The 20,807-nt window shown below is 49.2% G+C and overlaps 3 protein-coding genes across 5 annotated transcripts in view; 2 read left to right on the top strand and 1 right to left on the bottom strand.

The window, feature by feature from the left end:
• Window positions 1–17,700, top strand: part of LOC149366352 (uncharacterized) — a 35,335-nt gene extending 17,635 nt beyond the window's left edge. The window contains exon 7 of the mRNA XM_089550324.1: window positions 17,593–17,700. Coding sequence (XP_089406450.1) covers window positions 17,593–17,684 — 92 coding nt within the window. The 3' untranslated portion in view covers window positions 17,685–17,700. The remainder of the gene's footprint in view (window positions 1–17,592) is intronic.
• On the top strand, window positions 1,611–7,996 carry LOC149366354 (uncharacterized). Of its 3 annotated transcripts, XM_089550314.1 has the most exons (4): window positions 1,611–4,122; window positions 4,206–4,319; window positions 5,123–5,287; window positions 5,366–7,996. In XM_089550314.1, the coding sequence occupies exons 1-4, from the start codon at window positions 3,915–3,917 to the stop codon at window positions 6,337–6,339; spliced, it is 1,461 nt and encodes a 486-aa protein (XP_089406440.1). In that variant the 5' UTR covers window positions 1,611–3,914; the 3' UTR covers window positions 6,340–7,996. The 3 variants fall into 3 exon arrangements, 2 of the variants coding, with proteins under 2 accessions (XP_089406440.1, XP_089406435.1); XM_089550309.1 differs by having other exon boundaries at window positions 5,123–7,996; XR_016283732.1 differs by lacking the exon at window positions 5,366–7,996 and having other exon boundaries at window positions 3,987–4,319; window positions 5,061–5,166.
• LOC149366353 (uncharacterized) lies at window positions 6,793–10,385 on the bottom strand (the record flags this gene model as incomplete). Its single annotated transcript, XM_089542743.1, has 5 exons — window positions 6,793–7,697; window positions 8,262–8,361; window positions 9,356–9,527; window positions 9,745–9,775; window positions 10,022–10,385. Coding segments are annotated over 5 exons (1,572 nt in total), but the record flags the coding sequence as incomplete, so codon positions are not given.
• Window positions 17,701–20,807: the final 3,107 nt, after the last annotated feature.

The following is a 20,807-nucleotide window of genomic DNA, read 5'->3' as shown; positions in this document are numbered from 1 at the left end:
TAGCCACGCAGTTACGTCAACCTTTTGAAGAACAGTACTCATTCTTGCTTTCGCACTTGTCTCGTAATTCGTACTATGCATCGCAGCAATCCGTATTTGACTGTCGTGTCCGGTCGCTGTGTTGAATGCAGCGAAAGACGCACACGGTACTTTAAGACTTCGTTTATTTAAAGCCGATGAGGGTGCGACCAGCGTCGACCGAGGCAGGAGCCGAACTGGCCGCCCGAAGAAAGGGGGGAGCGGAGAAGCGTCCACGGGAGGGAGTGGCTTCCCAGAACAGGAGGAGGGTGCGGGGGCGCACCGTGGGGGGGGGGGGGCATCCGGCGACAGCGTGCGACGAGGGGCAAGCGGTCGTTAGGAGGAGGATGCGAACTGTCGTTAGGAGGGGAATGCGAGTGGTCGTTAGGAGGGGGCGCACACACACAAAAGCAACAAGGGGACACAACACTTCCTTCCCCCTTAGAAAGTTGCCTGGTATCGTGCAGGGGGTCGGCGCTCACGCGTGGAGGCGCGCTGGCTTTGTGCGCTCGGGGGAGAAACACTTGTAGGCTGGCTGTTGTTCGCTGTGTCTCCTGGGTCTGTCCTGGGCGAAGTCTCTTCTTCCGGGAAGAGGTGCCAGGCTATGTGGGAAGCTGGTGCACGTGTTCTCTCCGCTGGCGGACAGCTCTCAGACGGCGTCGTAAATCTACGCAGCTGGTTGAGATGTCGGCGTGCTACTGTGCCATGTATGTTGACGAGCCAAGAGCGCAGGCCTATGCGTCTGACAATTGTAGCTTCCTCCCAGCGTGGCTTTTTCAGAAACTGTCGGGCGAGGACGCGCTGCCCCTCATTAAGCGTGCCGCAGCGCGGAATTGCTTTTTCTTCCCGGAACGTCTCTGCCTTTGGCTCGGGGAGGATGGCTGTGAGCTGGGTTCGCATTTCACGCTCGAACATCATTTTCGAGGGGGTCTCGCCTGTTGTGCTCTGAACCGTCGTGTGCTGCTTGAAGAGAAAGCGCGCAAGGCGGCGCTGCAGCGAGCCTGTCTGATCTCTTTCAAGGGCGCGTTTTAGCTCGGCTACGTAGCGCTCGGCTTGTCCGTTTGTCGCTGGGTGGTAGGGGGCCGATGTAACTGATGAGATCCCGTTGTCGCGATAAAACTTGAGGATCTCCGCAGACACAAACGGTGTTCCGTTGTCCGACACTACCTTGCGCGGCAGGCCGAACGTTGCAAATAGTGATCGGAGGTTGTCAATGACTGCTGCCAGCTTCAAAGTAGAACTGAAGGCGTCCAACCCACGATGACCACGATGAGCCGTTGAACTCTGGTATCTGATTGGGAAACCCTCGCGTAGCCATGGCTTGTCAATAGCGTTGCGTAGCGCGGGTCGAATCCACTTTCTCGTCGCCACTGTCGTGTCCGGTCGCTGTGTTGAATGCAGCGAAAGACGCACACGGTACTTTAAGACTTCGTTTATTTAAAGCCGATGAGGGTGCGACCAGCGTCGACCGAGGCAGGAGCCGAACTGGCCGCCCGAAGAAAGGGGGGAGCGGAGAAGCGTCCACGGGAGGGAGTGGCTTCCCAGAACAGGAGGAGGGTGCGGGGGCGCACCGTGGGGGGGGGGGGGGGGGGGGGCATCCGGCGACAGCGTGCGACGAGGGGCAAGCGGTCGTTAGGAGGAGGATGCGAACTGTCGTTAGGAGGGGAATGCGAGTGGTCGTTAGGAGGGGGCGCACACACACAAAAGCAACAAGGGGACACAACATTGACACAGGTCGGAATTTGAAGGCGAAAGTATTTAATGGCTCATGCTCGCGGTGTCCGTCCGTGCGCTGGAATCGTGCCAGCTGGGGCCTCTCCTCCGCGCTGTGGCGTAACCTTCGGCGTAATTTCCTTTCCTCAATTTCATTTTCTTTATTACGGCCCTTCTTTCTGTTTCTTCTTTCACTCCCACTTCCTCCTTTCCTCTACAAACGGATGACGGGTGTCCACCGAAATATGCGAGACAATTACTGTGTAATTTTCTTTTCTCAAATTCATTTTCTTCATTACGCCACCCGTTTGTATTTCTTCTTTTACTCCCACTTCCTCCCTTCTTGTACGGTGCGGTTTGGCTGTCCACCGCGACGGTTGCTAGGCAACGGCTCATACGGCTGCATCAGCCACAGAACAGCGCGATTGGAGCGTCTGCTTACCCAGGAAGCAAGTTTGTGCATTTCCTTTCCTTAAAAGGATGGGAGTGTAAAACGTCAACGCCAACGCCAATGAACACAAAGAACGCCGAATGGGCAACGGCGACGCCATGAAGCAGGCCCCAAAGAGCTGCGCTCTAAAACACTACGGTAAAAAAAATTAGGCAGTGTCTTAGCTCTGGTTAAGACTGGATATACAAGCGAAAAGCTTCAGTTATGCGTGGTTTGGCGGCCGTCCACACACTGCCTGTACGGAGGCGGAAGAGGAGACGGAAATAGGCGCGGTTAAAGCTCCCCTCAGGAATGGGGAGAGGAGGGTTACCGGCTGCGACGCGGGCAACACGCGACTGCAAAAAAAGCTCAGACGGTGGGCGAGGAGGCGAAGCGCGAAGTTGTAGCGACAGCGAAGCGGCGACGCACATGCGCAGTAGCGCGCGACTGCGCCGAAAGGTCAGACGACTGAGTCGGCGGCGGCGACGGCTGCGGCAGCGACGAGGATGACCACCTGAGCGGTGCGTGACGTCACTCGGTTTTGCGCATGCGCATAACTCACCAGTTCGGCTCACGCGAAGCTCGGCTCTGGCCCGCGTAGTGAAGCTTTTCGCTTCGAAAGCGACCGCAGTCGCCAGAGACTATTGGGCGCGAGCGCCACCACTGGAGAGAATGGCGCTAGCGTCGCTTTTGCGTAGCAAGTGGGATCACGGGTCTCCTCTTGCTGTTGCTGAAGCGGACGCTCGCCTGAATTTTGTGCGTTTTAAATGCTAAAAGTCGTGTTGTCATCTGCATTTTTAAGCATGAAATGCTTTTAGCTCCCGTTGTCGGCAGTGTGTTGACGTCACGCCGAGACCGAGAGCCATCATCCGGGCACTGAAATCCACTCATCCGGGCACTGAATTCCAGTCATCCGGGCACTGAAATCCACTCATCCGGGCACTGAATTCCAGTCATCCGGGCACTGAAATCTACTCATCCGGGCACTGAAATCCACTCATCCGGGCACTGAATTCCAGTGATCCGGGCACTGAAATCCACTCATCCGGGCTCTGAAACGAGAACATCCGGGCACCGTACGAGACTTAACGAGATTTAACGAGACTCTCTAAGCCCTCCTACGCGACCGGCATGGAAGCGCCGGTTGGTCTCCAAATGAGACAAAAAATAACTGCTGCCAGTGCCTTCTCAATGTTTATCAAGATATCAGTGGAGCTGTGGGTTTGATAATGCACGGAATTATAATTTCCGATTTCTAATAACGCGTGCAAAAAGCACATAAATGCCACGTTACACTTCGTTGTCATACGTGATCCGGGGGAGAAGCGCTGCGTTCAAAGGGGAAGGCATCGCGCCGAACGGGTGGTGGCGTTCCTCCCTTCCTTTACGGTGCGGTTCGGGTGTCCACCGAGATGGCAGAGAATTACTGCGCCATTTCCTTTCCTCAAAAACCCTTGCGTTCAAATGGCAAGGCATCGCGCTGAACGGGTGGTGGCGTTCCTCCCTTCCTGTACGGTGCGGTTCGGGTGTCCACCGAGATGACATTAGGCCCGTAAACATTTCATGCTTACTCTACTCTCGGTTACGGGAGGCGCAGAGATTTTGTCCTCCTCGTCTAAGTTTGATTGCGACCTAGTAAGACTCGCCCGAAGGACAGTAATCAGGCGGTTTTTCGTTTTTAGTGAGTGCCAGCATTGCGCACTTTAATCGTGTGTCGTCGCTGGTACTGCTACAGTTTATTTAAGCTTTTGCCATGGTCGCTTACTGCTCTGTGCCTCAATGCCGGACTTACGCGGCGGAACCAGGCGTAAGCTTCCACTTCTACCCGAAGGACAGAAAGCTGCGAGATGCTTGGTTAGTCAAGCTGCGAATGGGAAATGGTGCGAGTGCCCATTCTCGTGTGTGCAGCAAGCATTTCAGCGAACAAGATTTCGTCTATGGAGTTGGCGCTAAACTGTTCGGTGAGTAGCGGCCAAAGTTGCGGCGCGTATTTGCGTCTGCGCACGTATCACTTGTGGAGTCAACGAAGGATGTTTGTTGACAGGGTGGAAAAGGCGTTGGCTTCTACGCGAAGCAGTGCCATCCCAGAACCTGCCTGTTCGGCCTTTGGATCGCCAGCCGTCTGCTCGGCGTCGCCGAAACAGGGTACAGGGCGGAGGTAAGCTGAATGTGCATGGCAGCGTCGGGCGCGATTACGCAGTTTTAATTTCGCGCATAGCACTGCATGCGTAGCATAGTTACGTGTTTGCAAGTAGGTATTACTTTGTGTCTCAAATAATACTTTTTTTGCTTGCTGCGCCTTTGTGCGGGGAGCTTTTGGTAACGTGGTGTTGAACTGGCGTGTATTTGATGAATGAATGTATTCATTGCGCCGCGAGACTCATAAAAGCGAACTAATGCTTGCCGGTGGCGTGTAACTTCCATGATTAAGCTCATTTGTTATTTTGGCGCTCGTAGGCTTGCTGATGTTATCTTTTCTTACAAGTGCTAGAACCAGTATCTGCTAATGGTGCTCGTATCATTGTTTACATTTTGTGCCACTTGCACGCGCGTGACGAACATGTACGAACGCATTTTAAAACGGCTTGGCTAAATTTCAACATGCATCTGTTCTGAAAATCAGTGTACATCATTGCTAAGCTAAAATTTGTTTCCACAAATGTGCTATGCAAACAGAGGCCGAGCTTTAAACGGCCAACGTCAATAAAATACAAAGACCAGGTGCTGTTCACCTGATCACCTAAGTATCAACTGCAAGCTTCTTCATTTGTTAGTCAAGAATTTCATTAGAGTGGAATTAAGGCTGATATTGCAGTGCGTGCAGCAAGGGTGAAGAATTTATACCTACTTGCATAGCAAAGGCTGTGGCTAACTGTTTTAATTATTTGCTTTTATGCAGATAGAAGTTTGCAGTACCACTGTGGGAGAAACGCATATCTGAAGCTCATATTTCATTTTCAGAAGATAGGCCGTTCAGCAACATTTTCCCTAAAGAGAAGCTGGTACCGTTGCCTGTATGCGAACAAGAAATTGAAGCAAGTACATCTTGCTCAGGAGAAATTGAAGACAGTGCACCTGACTCAGGGTTCAATGCAGATATCAATCCCGGTCCAGGTGGCAATCAAGGTATCATTGTCAGCAGGATTATCTATATATATATTGCATTTGCTGACTACAAAAATAAATGTACATTATTTGCTTCAGATATCCCTGCCGAGCTTCATGCCATAAAGGAGGAGATTGGCGTGCAAGTCGACACGCTCGATGCTGCACGAAAACAACCACTGAGCACGGCAAACATCCAGGGAGAAAAAGATCTTAACATCTTAACTGGGATTCCCTGCTTCCAGCTGTTCTATAACATATGCGATATTTATACTGACAGCCGGATGCTGATGCAAGCAAAACGATTTTGCTTATCAAACGAAGATGCGGTGCTATTAACCCTCATCAAGCTTCATTACAACATGCCATTCGTACTGCTTGGTGTGCTTTTTGGCATTCATCGCACCACGGCATCAGAGATCTTCAAGGCCAGTGTGGTAGTCTTGGCTGCAATAATGAAAAATGCAGTCTTTTGGCCGAGCAAGGAAGCTGTTGTTGATAACTTGACGGTGTACTTCAAGGAGTATTCAAGTGTCAGAGCTGTGCTAGACTGTACGGAGATACCGATTCAGAGGCCGAAGGATATGGAGTCCCAGCTGTTAACGTATAGCTGGTACAAGGGTGTGTACACAGCTAAGGTTTTAGTTTGTGAGACACCGGGAGGTCACATTAGTTACGTAAGTGAAGCTTATGGTGGCCGAGCATCTGACTCCCATATAACAAAGGAGAGCAAGATTCTAGAAAGATTTCTACCTTCAATTGATAGCGTTATGGTGGATAAAGGGTTCTTAATAGACAAACTCTGCCTTGAGCACAACATCACAATGGTGCGTCCACCTTTCCTACGCAAGAGAAACCAACTTACAAAGCATGAAGCTGAAGAAAATCAAAGCATCGCAGCAGCTCGGGTTCATGTTGAACGTGCAATTCAGCGCATGAAAGTGTTTAAGATTTTGACGGGGAACTTGGGCACCGAGCTTTTTGCTTACATTGACGACATTATCAAAGTCATTGCAGGAATAGTGAATCTCTCGAAGCCTATCTTCAGCAGTGACAAGTATTTAGTACAGTAGAAGACTACCAAAGTGCATGGACAATATGTTTCAGCACAGTTTCTTCTTTGGATTGTGTTTCCTACGGCTCCTTTTTTTGTTTGCTTGAACGAAGTGGTGGGAATTTTTCTACATTTTCTTGAGTGAGTTGTAGATTGTGTTTGCCCTTCTGTTTATATGTTCTTATCACCAGTTTTCATCATCTACCTCAAGTTTGTTACTTCCTTTACATATGTGCTTTAGGTGTCTTGCTTCTCTTGACCGAAATGTTTTCCTGTAATCTTTTAGTGTTTTCATTCTGTTCATGCATTTTTCTTCTTTATGTCAAAAAAAAATTATGCGGCAAACAGCATGAAACTAAGTGTGCAAGTTGAGTTTTCAGTCTCAGTAACATCAAAGTTTGAAATGCATGAACACACTCTTTATTGCCAGCCATTGGCACAGTAAAAATGAATGAATGGTAGACACCAGTTGTCATTGAGTTGCAAGGTAAGGCAACACATAGGACTTGAAAAAGTCAACACCCCTCTCCACAACATCATTGAAAAAAGAACTGTTGAACTCTACAGGAAACAACAAGTTTTCGTTGTCTTGGAACACAAAAACATCAGCACTAGTCACCCTTGCCAATCCCATCTGTACCTGCACTTGACAGAAGTACTTGCTGGTCTTTTTCAGACAGAAGCTTACGCCTTCTCTTGTTAATTCTTTTGCTTTAAATTTTTCTAAGCTTATGGGGCACTTCACTTCAAGCACTGTTGGAGTGCAGCAGTCGCATGTGACTAGCCCATCTGGACTGGCACCAATGCATGGATGCTGGTCTGAAATTAAAAGTCCACACTGTTGGACATTTACATTTTGATGCTGACTTGCAGCTAAATAGGCCATCTTTGCCGTTTCTTCTAGCAGAGTGCCTCTTGCCATTGCAGGTGTCTGCACTGAGGTTTCTCGCAATAAAACTTTCAACAGAGGTCGCACATCATGTGGGCCCATCCTTGTCCGGAGTGTGTGCACTCGTGTGTATACAGAATAGGCAACTGATGCTGTCACCATTCCTTTCCTGTACATCAGCCAGTGTGGAGAATTTGCTTGAGTCTTTGTTAAATTATTTACCATGTCAATTTCTGTGTTTGTGTATTGCTGTTGGAGGTGGCTGTAAATTTCTTCTGTTGAGTGTGCTCCGGCTGCAATGGCCTTCCTGACAGCTTCAACAAGTGCTGGTGGGTTTTTCACACCGAGATTTCCTGGGCTTCTTGAACTTGTAACACTATCAACAGTGGATGTGATTGTCTGTGTGGGTACCAGTGGTGCTGTGTCAGTGCATGATGGGTCCACATTCTTGCTGCCTAAACCTTTACTGGACAGTTCACAGTGACTTCCTGAAATGAAAGAAATACAAATTTATTGGTGTGCTCCGGCTGCAATGGCCTTCCTGACAGCTTCAACAAGTGCTGGTGGGTTTTTCACACCGAGATTTCCTGGGCTTCTTGAACTTGTAACACTATCAACAGTGGATGTGATTGTCTGTGTGGGTACCAGTGGTGCTGTGTCAGTGCATGATGGGTCCACATTCTTGCTGCCTAAACATTTACTGGACAGTTCACAGTGACTTCCTGAAATGAAAGAAATACAAATTTATTGGTGTGCTTTGAAACAAAAAATAAATTTCTGTGCATTTTTTGCGTTTGGTTGTGTTGCTCTCTAAACAGAGATGCATACTGTAGCATCTAAGTTTTCCTGAAACTATTTATTTATGAGTAACTAAACAACTGGTTCAAATAACAAATACAAACAGTGGCAGTGCACTATACGAAACTGTTTACATGCAGTAAAAAAGCTTGGTAATTATTGGTATTGGTACCTTTCAATTGACATGCTATAATGAGGTGCTAAGTCACAAAGCAGTTTACATCAAATAAAACTATAAAAATATATCCACTTACTGTCTTCACTGTGGCGGAGTGCTACGCAGTTGTATGGCAATTCTTGAAGCAGCCTCTTCAGGATGTTGCCATCAGGCACCTTGATATTGTCTCGTTTAGCCTGAAACACAAAAGGTTCAATCAGCCTACTTTCCTGAGCACACTAATAGCATTTTTATTTCATGGCACTTTTTAATCCTCATTATGATGTTGAAAACTGAACTTAGTACAGCTCTGATGCTGTTGCACGGCTACTTTCAACAAACTTAGTGCGCCTTAACTTGATCAGTAGTCCAGAAGTTCTCGAGGTGCATTGGAAGAGGCTGTAGTGGTCTTAGTCATGCTCGAAATGAGAACTTTTCACATAAAAATGCAGATATTTTTGCGAGTATGCCAAGCAATGTTTCCAAGTAATTTTTTTATTTTGATGCTGTTTCTCCTTGCTTAACACATGCATCCTCTCAGCAATAATTAAAAACTATCTGTTATATTCTTTGGCTGTATTAAATATTCCAGCTGTGGTGGACAAACAACTTCGATAACAGCTATGGCTTGTTAGTCTCGATGCACTCTGTGCAAAGTGCACTCAAAGACTATAAAGAACATTGACCTAAGGGATTGTTCACAGCACTTATCTCACACCAGTATTATGAACAGAGCAAGCATTTGAAATCATGAAAAGAGTCACTGTCACAAAAGGTTTGTAACTTTGACTAAACTGAAGCATGCATCAAAGTTAGTACGCTGCAGGAGAGGCATTCACACATGGAAGTACACGAGTGCAAACACCTGTGCCACTGTATTCATAATCAAATGAAACAGCAGCAAACTACTGTCTTCTCTTATGAAAGGTACATAAACCTGAAAGTACTCTGCCTCGCTGTATCCTAGTTCATGAGCAAAATAAGGATGACAGACTATGCACTTTATTTTTCTGCTACAAATTTCGTGTATGTTTCGACCAAAACCAAACTTGCACCACAACAAACACCTAGCATTGCTACAGGTCTAAGTGCAGTCATTGCTAATCATAATACATATGCTAACATAATAATATTTTGTGATACTCTATCCTCCTCTTATTTCAATTTGATGCAACATGCATCATGACTTGCCTTTTTGGTACAGTGTAGGTCCACTATCTTCCTTGGTGCATATTTTCCTTTCACAACGGCTTTCTGATCTTTTCCCCATTGCTGAGGCAAATCAGTAGATGACATGAGGTCGAAGGTCTCTGCATGATGAATGTGCAGCAGCAGAGCAACCATGTGCTTGCACTTGTGCTGGCTATAAAAAATAAAGAACGCATATCATGCTTTACCAAACACATCTGATATTATAATGTTCTCACTTGTTTCAGCAGTAGATGCAGCTTACATGTTACAATGTTTCATAATATTTGTGTAGTAATATGTACAGTTTAATTCACAGAAAAGTGCCTGCAGAGCAAAAGATAAACTACAACAGTTATATTCCAATCATGAAACCAATGTTAGTATCATACCCTGCTTTGCAAGTGCAAGATGCAGCAGTCACTGTCCTGCCGCCGCGGTGGCTCAGTGGCTATGGTGCTCGGCTGCTGACCCAAAAGACGCGGGTTCGATCCCGGCCGCGGCGGCTAGAATTTCTTTGGAGGAGAAATTCTAGAGGCCTGTGTACTGTTCGATGTCAGTGCACGTTAAAGAACCCCAGGTGGTCGAAATTTCCGGAGCCCTCCACTACGGCGTCTCTCATAGCCTTAGTCGCTTTGGGACGTTAAACCCCATAAACCATAAACCAACCAGTCACTGTCCTTCCTTTTATTTCTATCTCCAGCTCGTGAGGGTCTTTGTTGACAGCGGAGGTCTGAAGGATAAGCCCAACAAATGTGACTTCATCGTCTTTGCAAAGCTTCACGCTGCACACCACTACGTGCTTTGCGTCATAGACAGCCTCCCCTTCTATCAAAAGCCGGGAGGTCTCAAATTTCTTCTCAATGAAGTCATTGATGCTTGACAATGGAAGTTTCACTGAAACGAAATAAAAGATTTTGCAGCGTGACAAAAAATAACACGCACGCGCCTCAACTGGAGTGATAATTTCGAATGGCCGAGCAAGCCAATAAACACAAACTAGAACATTACAGACTGTGACCTCATGAGGAAAGAGTCAGCAAAATTACCCTGCGCGGGATAAACAAACATTCGCCCGAAGCTCGAATGGCAATACCGTCGCGGTCAGTGCGCAAGAATGCGCGGCGTGAAATGCAGAACACTGAAATTTAAATATTTATCCGCGTCGTCTCCAACTGCCCAACCCGACTGCTGTACAAAGTTCTAGGGAGCAGTCGAACGACGCCGCTTCCGCCGGCGCTGCCTGAAAGCGCTCGGCACCTGTCACAGAGAAATCTTATTACCGATATTCAGTGACCGCTTGCCTCTGACTGGTGTGGCACCTTCAGTTCGCTCCATAGCATCAACAACGGTGGTCGTTGCACGATCGCTGCCACTTCAGCAGCTCGCTCACACGGTAACGTGTTTTGTTGTTGCCGAGTGAGTGGGCCTGATGTCTCAAATTGAGCCTGAACAGGTCCAGACCCAAGTGCATTTATTAAATGAATAAATAAACTATTAGCGCACAGCCAAACTACCTGGGAAAGCGTCACACAGTAGCAGTTCAACGCGCGTTATCCCACTTAGTGCGTCAGGCGCGAGCAGCCGAGAGGTGGCGCCACGGTATGTCCTCGCGCCCAATAGCAACCGCACATGTGGGAAGCCCGCCACGCGCCAAGCGGTTCGGGGAAGTGGCAGTGGCTTGACCACAAGGCTTTCGCCAAGCACACTTCAGAATTCCGAATTTGTCTTCGGTAATTTTTGAACTGCTGATTGGGAACGATGCAGGCTAAACTCTCCGCAGCGGCAGCGCACTCGACACACACTGTGCATATCACGCACAGAGCACCACAGACAACACAGCTGCTGCTTTCCACACGGGCGATTACAGCATCAGTAAACAACTGTGTGGTGCCCTGACTTCTTGTACTCGCTGGAAGACGAGAAGGGAAACATTTAAGCTCTCTCAGAGGTTATGAAGCCCGCGTGTTGTGCACTATGCGGGTACAGTTCGCAGCGTTTTGGCATACCGCAGAAGGAATGTGGCTGATGCCCAGTTTTGACAGTATGCGCAAGCCAGTTTTCTTTTTTTATTTTTTGAAGTCTCATATTCTGCACCTCGTGCCTCTATAGAAGTTTTTACTTTAAATATTTATTTTTTTTTAAGGACAGTCAATCCCGTACATTCTGAAGCGAGTTGAGAAGCTGGTTTTTGATATGATCTCGCCCAGCCAGAAGACAAACCTCACCAGCCAGCATCGTGAACTGCTGAAGTGGTTTATAATTCTGCCAGACGTTATTAAAAGGAGATGAGGAGACTGAGTTTTGTGAAGCTTCGGCTGGAGACTTCTTCCACCTGTTTGTCAATGAACTTAAACACCCGATCTTGGCGTGGTATAGACATATCAAAGGGCAAACAATCCAAGTGTCGGTTAAAAGCTTCCTTTGTGACGCACCAGCACGTTTTTGTGTTCGAAATAAACGGCCACACGGGGTATTTGGGGTGCTCAAAGTTTGAAGTTTGTTCATTGCTTTGTTATAGAGGTAACAAACGCGCAATAAAGCAGAAGTTACGGGTGTAGCCTGACAGGGGCTCCTGCCAGTAACGTCAGTTACGGCCGACATGATGCAGCTTCACAAAAAACTTGCAGGCATATATCATACATCTTGTACGCACAGAAAACGTTGAAACTAAACAGAAAAATAACTATAAAAGCACAAAACAAGCATATAAATAACATCAAATACACACAACACACGCTGAAACAGAAAGCTATGTTGCTTTGTTAGAATACAATACATCAGGAGATATTGACACGAGGATTGGACGTAGAAGAGGAAAAAGATCGCAGCCGCAAGAAGTAGACGACGCTGAAGTGGAGGTCCGTTTTCTCTGGTGCCCTCGTTCAGCCGCTGCAGTTACTTTTCTGTGTAGCAACTGTTACACATCTGGTGGAGGTGCGGGGTACGCTTCCCGACCTGCGTACGCCTACGAGATAAAGACGGAACTCACACCGGTCCATCAGCGCCCAAGCCGCCGCCTCCGCGGTGAGTCGCCTGAGTTCGGGCCTCTTGCCAACCCGACGAGGATGACGCAGCCTCGACCGGCGGTCCCACCGGAAATGGCCACAGACAGTAGGTCCCCGGCGCCCATCCTCTACCACACGCCGCGAACACCGCCATCTTTTCACGGTGACGTGTACGAAGATGCGGAAGACTGGCTAGACACCTTCGAGCGGGTCGCCCGCTACAACGGCTGGAGCGACGACCGTAAGCTGCATAACGTGTATTTTGCGCTCGAGGACTCCGCTAGGACATGGTACGAGAACCACGAGAGCAACCTGTCCACCTGGGAGGCATTTCGCCAAAATCTCCTAGCTACATTCCCCAACGCAGACCGCCGGGAGAAAGCTGAAGCTGCGCTTCGCTCCCGTAACCAGCGGACTAACGAAAGCGTCCGCATGTATGTGGAGGACATGACACGCCTCTTCAAGCGTGCTGACCCATCCATGGCGGAGGAGACGAAGCTTCGCCACCTCATGCGCGGGGTCAAGCAGGAGCTTTTCGCCGGTCTTGTGCGCAGTCCACCGCGTACTGTTGCCGAATTCCTCACGGAAGCGACTACCATGGAGACGACGCTCCTGCAACGAGCCCGGCAGTACAATCGGGATGTAAGCACGCTTGGGCCCGCTGTTTCTTCGATGCCGCTAGGGAGTGAAGCGGCCGTTTTACGGGACCTAATCAGGTCGATCGTCAGGGAGGAATTACAAGCCCTCCAGCTGCCTCCCAGCGCGCCGTCTGTTACATCGCTGTCTGAAGTCGTCCGGGACGAGGTGCGCCTAGCAGCACAGCAGCAACAACTGCCTGAGATCCCAAGACAGACTGAGGTCAGACCTACCTATGCGTCTGTCCTCTGCCGGGCCCCAACGTCAGGCTACGACGTGAATACCGCGACTCACGCAGCGCAGCCGTCTGGTCTTTCCTGTGTGCATGATCGACCAGCTTACCAGCGGCCACGGAAGTGTGATGTGTGGCGTGCACCGGACCGGCGGCCCCTTTGCTACCACTGTGGTGAGGCGGGACATCTTTACAGGGCCTGCCCGTACCGCCGAGTGGGTCTGCGTGGTTTTGCGCCCGATGACCCTTGCCCCCGGAATGGCGAACGACCATTCGAAATTGAAGCTCATCTGTCGGCCCGTCAGAGGCCTGGGACATACGGTCGCTACGATCCTAGGTCGTCATCTCCGCTGCGTTACCGTTCCCCAAGCCCTCGCCGAGACGCCGGCTACCCTGAGCGGCGTTCTCCCAGTCCACATCGGGAAAACTAATTCCAGCGGTCTCCGGAGGCAAGGCCGCTGCTGTCGGGAAAACTGAAGATCCTCCGCCGCCGATATACCGATACGCTGATTCCTCACCGGGGCAGGGTAGCGACAGCATCCGACGCGCTACTTCTGATTTGTGTGTGACGATTGACGGAACTGACACCATTGCTTTACTTGATACTGGTGCTGACTATTCAGTGATGAGCCACACCCTCGCCCAGGAATTGAGCAAAGTTTTGACACCATGGTTGGGCCCTAGCATTCGCACAGCTGGAGGTCACCTCATTAGCCCGGCCGGAAGGTGCACAGCCCGAGTCTGCATCCGCGGTTTCGTCTACGTGGGTGAATTCGTCGTCTTGAGCGAGTGTTCGAGAGATTTGATTCTGGGCCTCGACTTTCTACAGGCAAACGGTGCTGTGATCGATCTACACGAGGCGCGAGTCAGATTTTCGACGAAGCAAGCCGTGGCGCAGAGTGACACAGAAGGCCCAGGAGGCAACGCTCTGCGGATAGTCGAAGACGACGTAATGCTGCCACCACGGTCCAGTGTACTGGTGTTAGTGAGGAACAACTCGTTTCACGACTACGAAGGTATTGCGGACAGTCACCCTTCGCTGTTGCTCGAGAAGGGTGTGGCTATCGCGCGCGGTCTTGTCGAACTGAATGACGGCTGTGCGACAGTTTTTCTGACGAATTTCACGAATGAAATTCAGCACCTCGCCAAGGGAACGGCCGTCGCCTTTCTCGACGACGTGGATAGGTTGCCGAATCTGTGCACCGTACAGGTGAATCTTCACGACGATGCAGCACCAAGTAACGCCCTTCAGAAGGTTAAAATCAACCCGGAGTTGTCACCTCATCAGAAGAACCTTCTGTCGTCGCTGCTACTTGATTTTAAAGATTGCTTCGCGGCGAGCTCCAAGCTCGAGATGACACACCCTTCGTATGGGGAAGTGCCCAAGACGCAGCCTTCGAGGAACTCCGCTGCCGCCTTCAAAGTCCACCAATACTAGCTCATTTCGGCGAGAATGCAGACTGATGTCCACACTGACGCCAGCAATGTCGGCCTCGGAGCGATCCTCGTACAGTGGCAGGACGGCGCAGAGCGAGTAATCGCTTATGCGAGCCGCACACTTTCTCGATCGGAACGGAACTATTCGACGACAGAAAAGGAGTGCCTTGCCGTCATCTGGGCTCTGAGTAAGTTTCGACCTTACATCTACGGCCGACCGTTTCGTGTTGTCAGCGATCATCACTCGCTATGCTGGCTAGCCAGCATTCAAGACCCTTCCGGCCGGTTGGCTAGATGGAGCCTCCGTTTACAGGAGTACGACGTTACGGTCGTCTATAAATCGGGTCGGCAGCACCAAGACGCGGACTGTTTATCACGAGCGCCCGTGGAACCGGCTACGCAAGACATCACCGAAGATTGCCCTACTCTTTGTGCCATTAGCATCTCCCGTATGGCGCAGCTTCAACGAGCAGATTCTGAGTTGGCGCCACTCGTTAAGTATCTGGAGGGTTTGAATGCTCATGTACCTCGTGTGTTTCGCCGTGGACTACAGTCCTTCATTCTGCGGCGTGGAGTCCTCTACAAGCGCAACTTTGACAGCAACAAGGAGACGTTTCTACTTGTTGTGCCATCCCAGTTACGCTCCGAAATCTTAAGCGCTTGTCATGATGAACCATCCGCCGGCCACTTGGGGGTCAGTCGCACACTGGCAAAGATTCGGCTTAAGTATTACTGGCCCAATTTACTACAATCCGTGCGTAGATACGTAACAACATGCCGGGATTGCCAACGGCGCAAATCTCCTCCTCTAAAGCCAGCAGGCTTTCTGCAGCCCATAGCACCACCAAAGACCCCTTTTCAGCAAATTGGCATAGACCTCCTCGGCCCTTTTCTGAAGTCGTCCAGAGGAAAACGGTGGATTGTGGTCGCGACAGATTATTTGACCCGATACGCTGAGACCGCGTCACTTGCAAACGGTACTGCTGCTGAAGTTGCCGACTTCTTCGTCCACAACATCGTCCTGCGTCATGGCGCTCCTGCAGCTATCATTACTGACCGTGGAGCTGCATTTACGGCCCGCTTCACTCAGGCTGTACTCAAGCTCACGCACACCAGCCATAGACGTACAACGGCCTACCACCCGCAGACAAACGGCTTGGTGGAACGCCTCAACAGGACCTTGACCGACATGCTTTCCATGTATATTGATATCGAGCACAAGACATGGGACGAAATTCTTCCATACGCAACATTCGCGTATAATACCGCGCAGCAAGAGACGACGCAGTTCACTCCGTTCGAATTAGTCTTCGGTCGACAGGTTACCACCCCCATGGATGCTATGCTACCCGTGAACCCCCCTGACAGTGAGAGTGAACTTGATGTCGACGTCGCCACCTATGTTCAGCGTGCGGAAGAAGCGCGGCAACTGGCCAGACACCGCATTCATCGTCAGCAGCAGATCGATGCTGCGCGCTACAACCTTGGACGCCGCCACGTTACCTACAACCCAGGCGACTATGTGTGGGTTTGGACGCCCGTTCGTCGCCGCGGGCTGTCCGAAAAGTTACTGCGCCGCTACTTCGGCCCTTACCTTGTTGTCCGCCGCCTCAGCGACGTAACGTACGAAGTTGCACCAGCCTCGCCAGCTCGTTCATCGCACAACGGCAAGCGCAGCGACGTTGTGCATGTGGTACGAATGAAGCCGTACTACGAGCGACCCCCCGAGTGACTTTCCGGCTGCATGTAGTCATATTCCGTGATGTCAGACTCGTGGTGCACCTCTTGAACACTTTTTCTTCAGTCTGACGGTACCACCGCATCGGGGCGATGCTCCTGAAGAGGGGGCAGTGACACGAGGATTGGACGTAGAAGAGGAAAAAGATCGCAGCCGCAAGAAGTAGACGACGCTGAAGTGGAGGTCCGTTTTCTCTGGTGCCCTCGTTCAGCCGCTGCAGTTACTTTTCTGTGTAGCAACTGTTACAATATTATAAATTGAAGTATTATTTCACTCCCCTGCAGGAATCTTCTTAGTGACTTTTTTTAACATATGTGTCCTGAAATCAATCCTGCAACCTTGGCTATATATAAATAGGGGGACATGGCAGTCTACATATTGTGTGCCATAGTTTTTACATATGCGTGGTGTTCTGTTTCTTTTCGTAAGCAGTACCGACTTAGTGTCTGAGGCCGGACATTAACATATCGCTTACTTTCGGTTGAATTTCTCTGGAGGAGAAATTCTAGAGGCCCGTGTACTGTGCGATGTCAGTGCACGTTAAAGAACCCCAGGTGGTCGAAATTTCCGGAGCATTCCACTACGGCGTCTCTCATAGCCTTAGTCGCTTTGGGACCTTAAACCCCATAAACCAAACCAACCAAACTTTTTTATGTATTGTGCAATTTTCTAATAGTATATCTGCCTAGGTTTAAGCATTTCATGTTTTAATAAGACCGCTTCAGTTGGTAAATCTAGAGGTCTACCTCTGTAGCTTTCAAACATTCCTAATTTTTTTTCTGCAATATGGTTAACCGGATATTTTTTTTACTCGTAGCACCCCATACTAGGCTGCAGTATGATAGTCAAGAATAAAATAAAATGTAGTGCAATGTTTCTTTCAAACAGAGGTATCAAGTTGACTTGCAAAGGCACCCAACAACCTTACATAATTCTACACACAGCTTGTTTACACGTGTTTTCCAAGATCGGTTTCAAACCGCACACCCGAAAATTTCTACGTCGCTATTTGTTCTATTTTCGTATTATTAAATAACATACTAGTGGTTATTTCAGCAGGTTCATTAACTAAAGCAAAAATTATATATTTTGTTTTCAGTTACATTTAGTTGTATGTGGGCACGGCGAAAGCGTGGGGTGCGCGAAGCATGGGAAAGCGCTCGAGATGTGTCCTGCTTTTCTGTTGCAGACCCTGTTGCTGTTTTCTGCCTGGAAGACGGTGCCAAAACGATATCTGCAAAGATGGCGGCTACTGATAGCTTGAGCAGTCATATCAAATAAATCCGCCAGGACAGCAGCTTGGGCTTGTTGGTTAGTCATTTGTGACGGAGCAGCGCAAAACGGAACAGCGCAGTTGTAAGTCAGCGCTTGTCTCTTGTCCCGGTGTTTTGCGGTGTTCCGTCACAAATATCAAAGAAGCACAGAACAAAAAAAAATTCCAGCAATCAAAATTAGTAGCTCTAGAGGAAAGAAGCAAAAGAGCTAATCTGGTTGTTTTTGGAATAAAAAAACGCCTGACGAAACAAACTGACCTGCGGGAAAAGGTGCTAAACTGTATCGTGACAAACTTGGCGTGAGTTGTTCATCTGTTGCACGTATTCACCGTCTCGGGAAACACTCCGCACACCAGCCAATAATACTTTGATTTATTGATTTATTGGGGTCTAACGTGCCAAAGCGACTCAAGCTATGAGGGACGCCGTAATGAAGGGCTCCGGAAATTACGACCACCTGAGGTTCATTAACGTGCACTGGCATCCCACAGTACACGGGCCTCTAGAACTTCGCCTCCATCGAAATTCAGCCGCCGCGGCCTGGATCGAACCCGCGTCTTTCTGGCCAGCAGCCGATAGCCGTAACCACTGAGCGACCGCGGCGGGGCGCTTGCTTTTCTAAATGGTCCTAGAAGTACAGTATTATCGCCACCCGCCGCGGTCGCTCAGTGGTTACGGCGCTCGGCTGCTCGCCCGAAAGACGCGGGTTCGATCGAGGCCGCGGCGGCTGAATTTCGGTGGAGGCGAAGTAATAGAGGCCCGTGTACTGTGCGATGTCAGTGCACTTCAAGGAACCCCAGGTGGTCGAAATTTCCGGAGCCCTTCACAATGGCGTCTCTCATAGCCTGAGTTGCTTTGGGACGTTAAACCCCAATAACCAAACCAAACCAAAAGCAAGCTGTTTTACGCAATACTTTTAAGCTGAAGGGCTGGAATGTATGTATTCAAAACGATTTTTCTACCGACACTTTAAGAAAGCGGGAACTTCTCTGGAAAACTGATAACATGGTAAAATAAATGGTAAAAAGGTTGCACGGATAAACAATACACTTCTAATTGACAATAGGTTCTTCATGTGGGATGACGCTTTAAACGCACATAGACCTGTCGAAACGATAGGCAAAGTATTGCCTGAGAGCAGTTGCAGAGTCCGGCGCTTGGGCTGCGCTTGCTTTCGCTGAATGCTAGAAGTTTTAGTGAAGAAGGTCGATAAACTGGAAAGATTTCTTCCTTCTTATGATCACCATATCTTAGCTGTGGCTGAAACGTGGCTGCATGATATGAATCACGATGACGAACTAATTGCGCCCGGTTACAACTTATTCAGGCGACACCGTGGTTCGCGTGGTGGGAGCGTCACAGTTATCGTTAAAGCCAACACCTATGTGACCGTACGGAGTTGGACGGGTGCAAGAGGGCGGAAGAGGGACGGTGCAGAAACCGAAACTTGTAAATTCTGCGGCCACGTGGCAACGTTAGATCACATAATCTGGAGATGCGTTCGTGCCCCAGGGCGCAACGCGATTAAATCTAGCGATGAATAGGAGACCACGCTGAGAAGCTCCGACGAAAAAAAACGGCGCTTCGCCGTCCGCCTGGCAGCCGAGGCTGAAGACCTCTTCTTCTAGACGGGATCGGATGTCATCCGGCCGCGGTGCGACAGACTGCCTCCCTGGACGCCTGCGTGCGGACCCGGAGGTGGCTACCGCGCCATATTCGGCGGAAATGTTCTTCCTCCTCCTCATGCCCTCTGAGGCGCTTGTAGACACACATTGCTCTTTCGCCAATATAGCATTTCGTGAACGGAAATAAAACGCCGTACTCAACCCCACCACACAAGACACATGCTGGAGCCTTTACGACCCATTCTCAATTAAATTGCTCGTTTTTTTTAACATTTTTGTGTGCCAAAGAGCAAATCCAGGAAAGTGTTTTGGGCGCCGAAAACACCACTTCCGCACCAAACCTCACACGAATGTTTTATTGCGAAAGCAATAATACTTGCACTTTCGCGCGTTTGCCATGCCGCGGCGGTGACCACCATTGACCTTTGCGAAAGCAATACTACTTGCACTTTCACGCCTTTGCCGTGCCGCGGCGGCGATCACCATTGACCTTCATTTGACCTTGATTGCATTAGATTGGATTAGATTAGATTCGAGTGGATTAGATTAGATTAGATTGGATTGGATAGGACAAGATTGGATTGGATTCGAATGGATTGCATTGGATTGGTTTGGATTGGATTGGATTGTATAACCGATGCATCACCACAAGTCTAACCACAAGCACCACCACCAGCTACACTACCAGCTGTACCATGGCGTAGGTACGGATATTGCTTTCGCAATTACCGGGCTTAACCAAGCTAAGCCACAGCGAATTTTTCAAACTGTGTGCCTAACATGTGCGTATAAGGCATTTGAAAGAACTTCTCCCCACCGGTGGTCTTCGGAGGCGCCCTCGGCAGTTCCTACTTTCCTCTATTTCCTTGAGTCGACACGGAGAGTAGTGCAGATGGCGGTAATCCCGCGTCCATCAACCTAAAAGCCGAATAAACGAAACAATTGATCATTCAATGCACAAATGTTTCGGACAAAGCCACTCCCAAGACGAAAACGGCAATACCTCTCTTCACGGTTCTTGAAAGTTCTGGTCTTTAGTAGAGGACACGGTTTTGTAGACACAGGCTCATAGACCCAGCAAAGTTGATTTGAAAGCATGCCGAGTTACGTTTCAAGAAAACGCAGAGATTTTTCCTCGGCCATCTCGAAGATGAAGTCAAGGCCGAGGCCGTTTTCATTAAATGCTTTTAGCACTATTCTATTCTTATTTCTACTTCAGTCACTCGGCGGGACATTAGGTTGGAAGCCAGGGAACCATCTTCATATATCAAGATACGCGTGAATATCCCACTCTAGGTACTGCTGAGAAACCTGCCCACTTTTAAGGCGATAGCCTTTAGTGGCTCGTACTGTCAGTCATAGTTCTGTCAGACGTTGCAGGGTTAACTGTAGAGATGTGCGAGAGGCCTTTGCCCTGCAGTGGGCGTCGTCAGATTGATGATGAAGGTCACAAGTAACAAGCACGAACCAGCGGATACGTCCCACGTGAAGCTTCAGATTTAAAA

The sequence above is a fragment of the Amblyomma mixtum genome, chromosome 1, assembly GCF_055824585.1.
Source record: "Amblyomma mixtum isolate Tamu chromosome 1, ASM5582458v1, whole genome shotgun sequence".
Classification (NCBI taxonomy): Eukaryota; Metazoa; Arthropoda; class Arachnida; order Ixodida; family Ixodidae; genus Amblyomma; species Amblyomma mixtum.
The sequence above is the reverse complement of the archived record's forward strand: the minus strand, read 5'-3'. Positions and strand labels throughout refer to the sequence as shown.

Coding starts and splice junctions, on each gene's coding strand:
- LOC149366354 (XM_089550309.1), top strand. CDS start 3,915: ATGGTCGCTTACTGCTCTGTGCCTCAATGCCGGACTTACGCGGCGGAA. Junction 4,123..4,205: donor AGTTGGCGCTAAACTGTTCG/GTGAGTAGCGGC, acceptor GTTTGTTGACAG/GGTGGAAAAGGCGTTGGCTT. Junction 4,320..5,122: donor AAACAGGGTACAGGGCGGAG/GTAAGCTGAATG, acceptor TTTCATTTTCAG/AAGATAGGCCGTTCAGCAAC.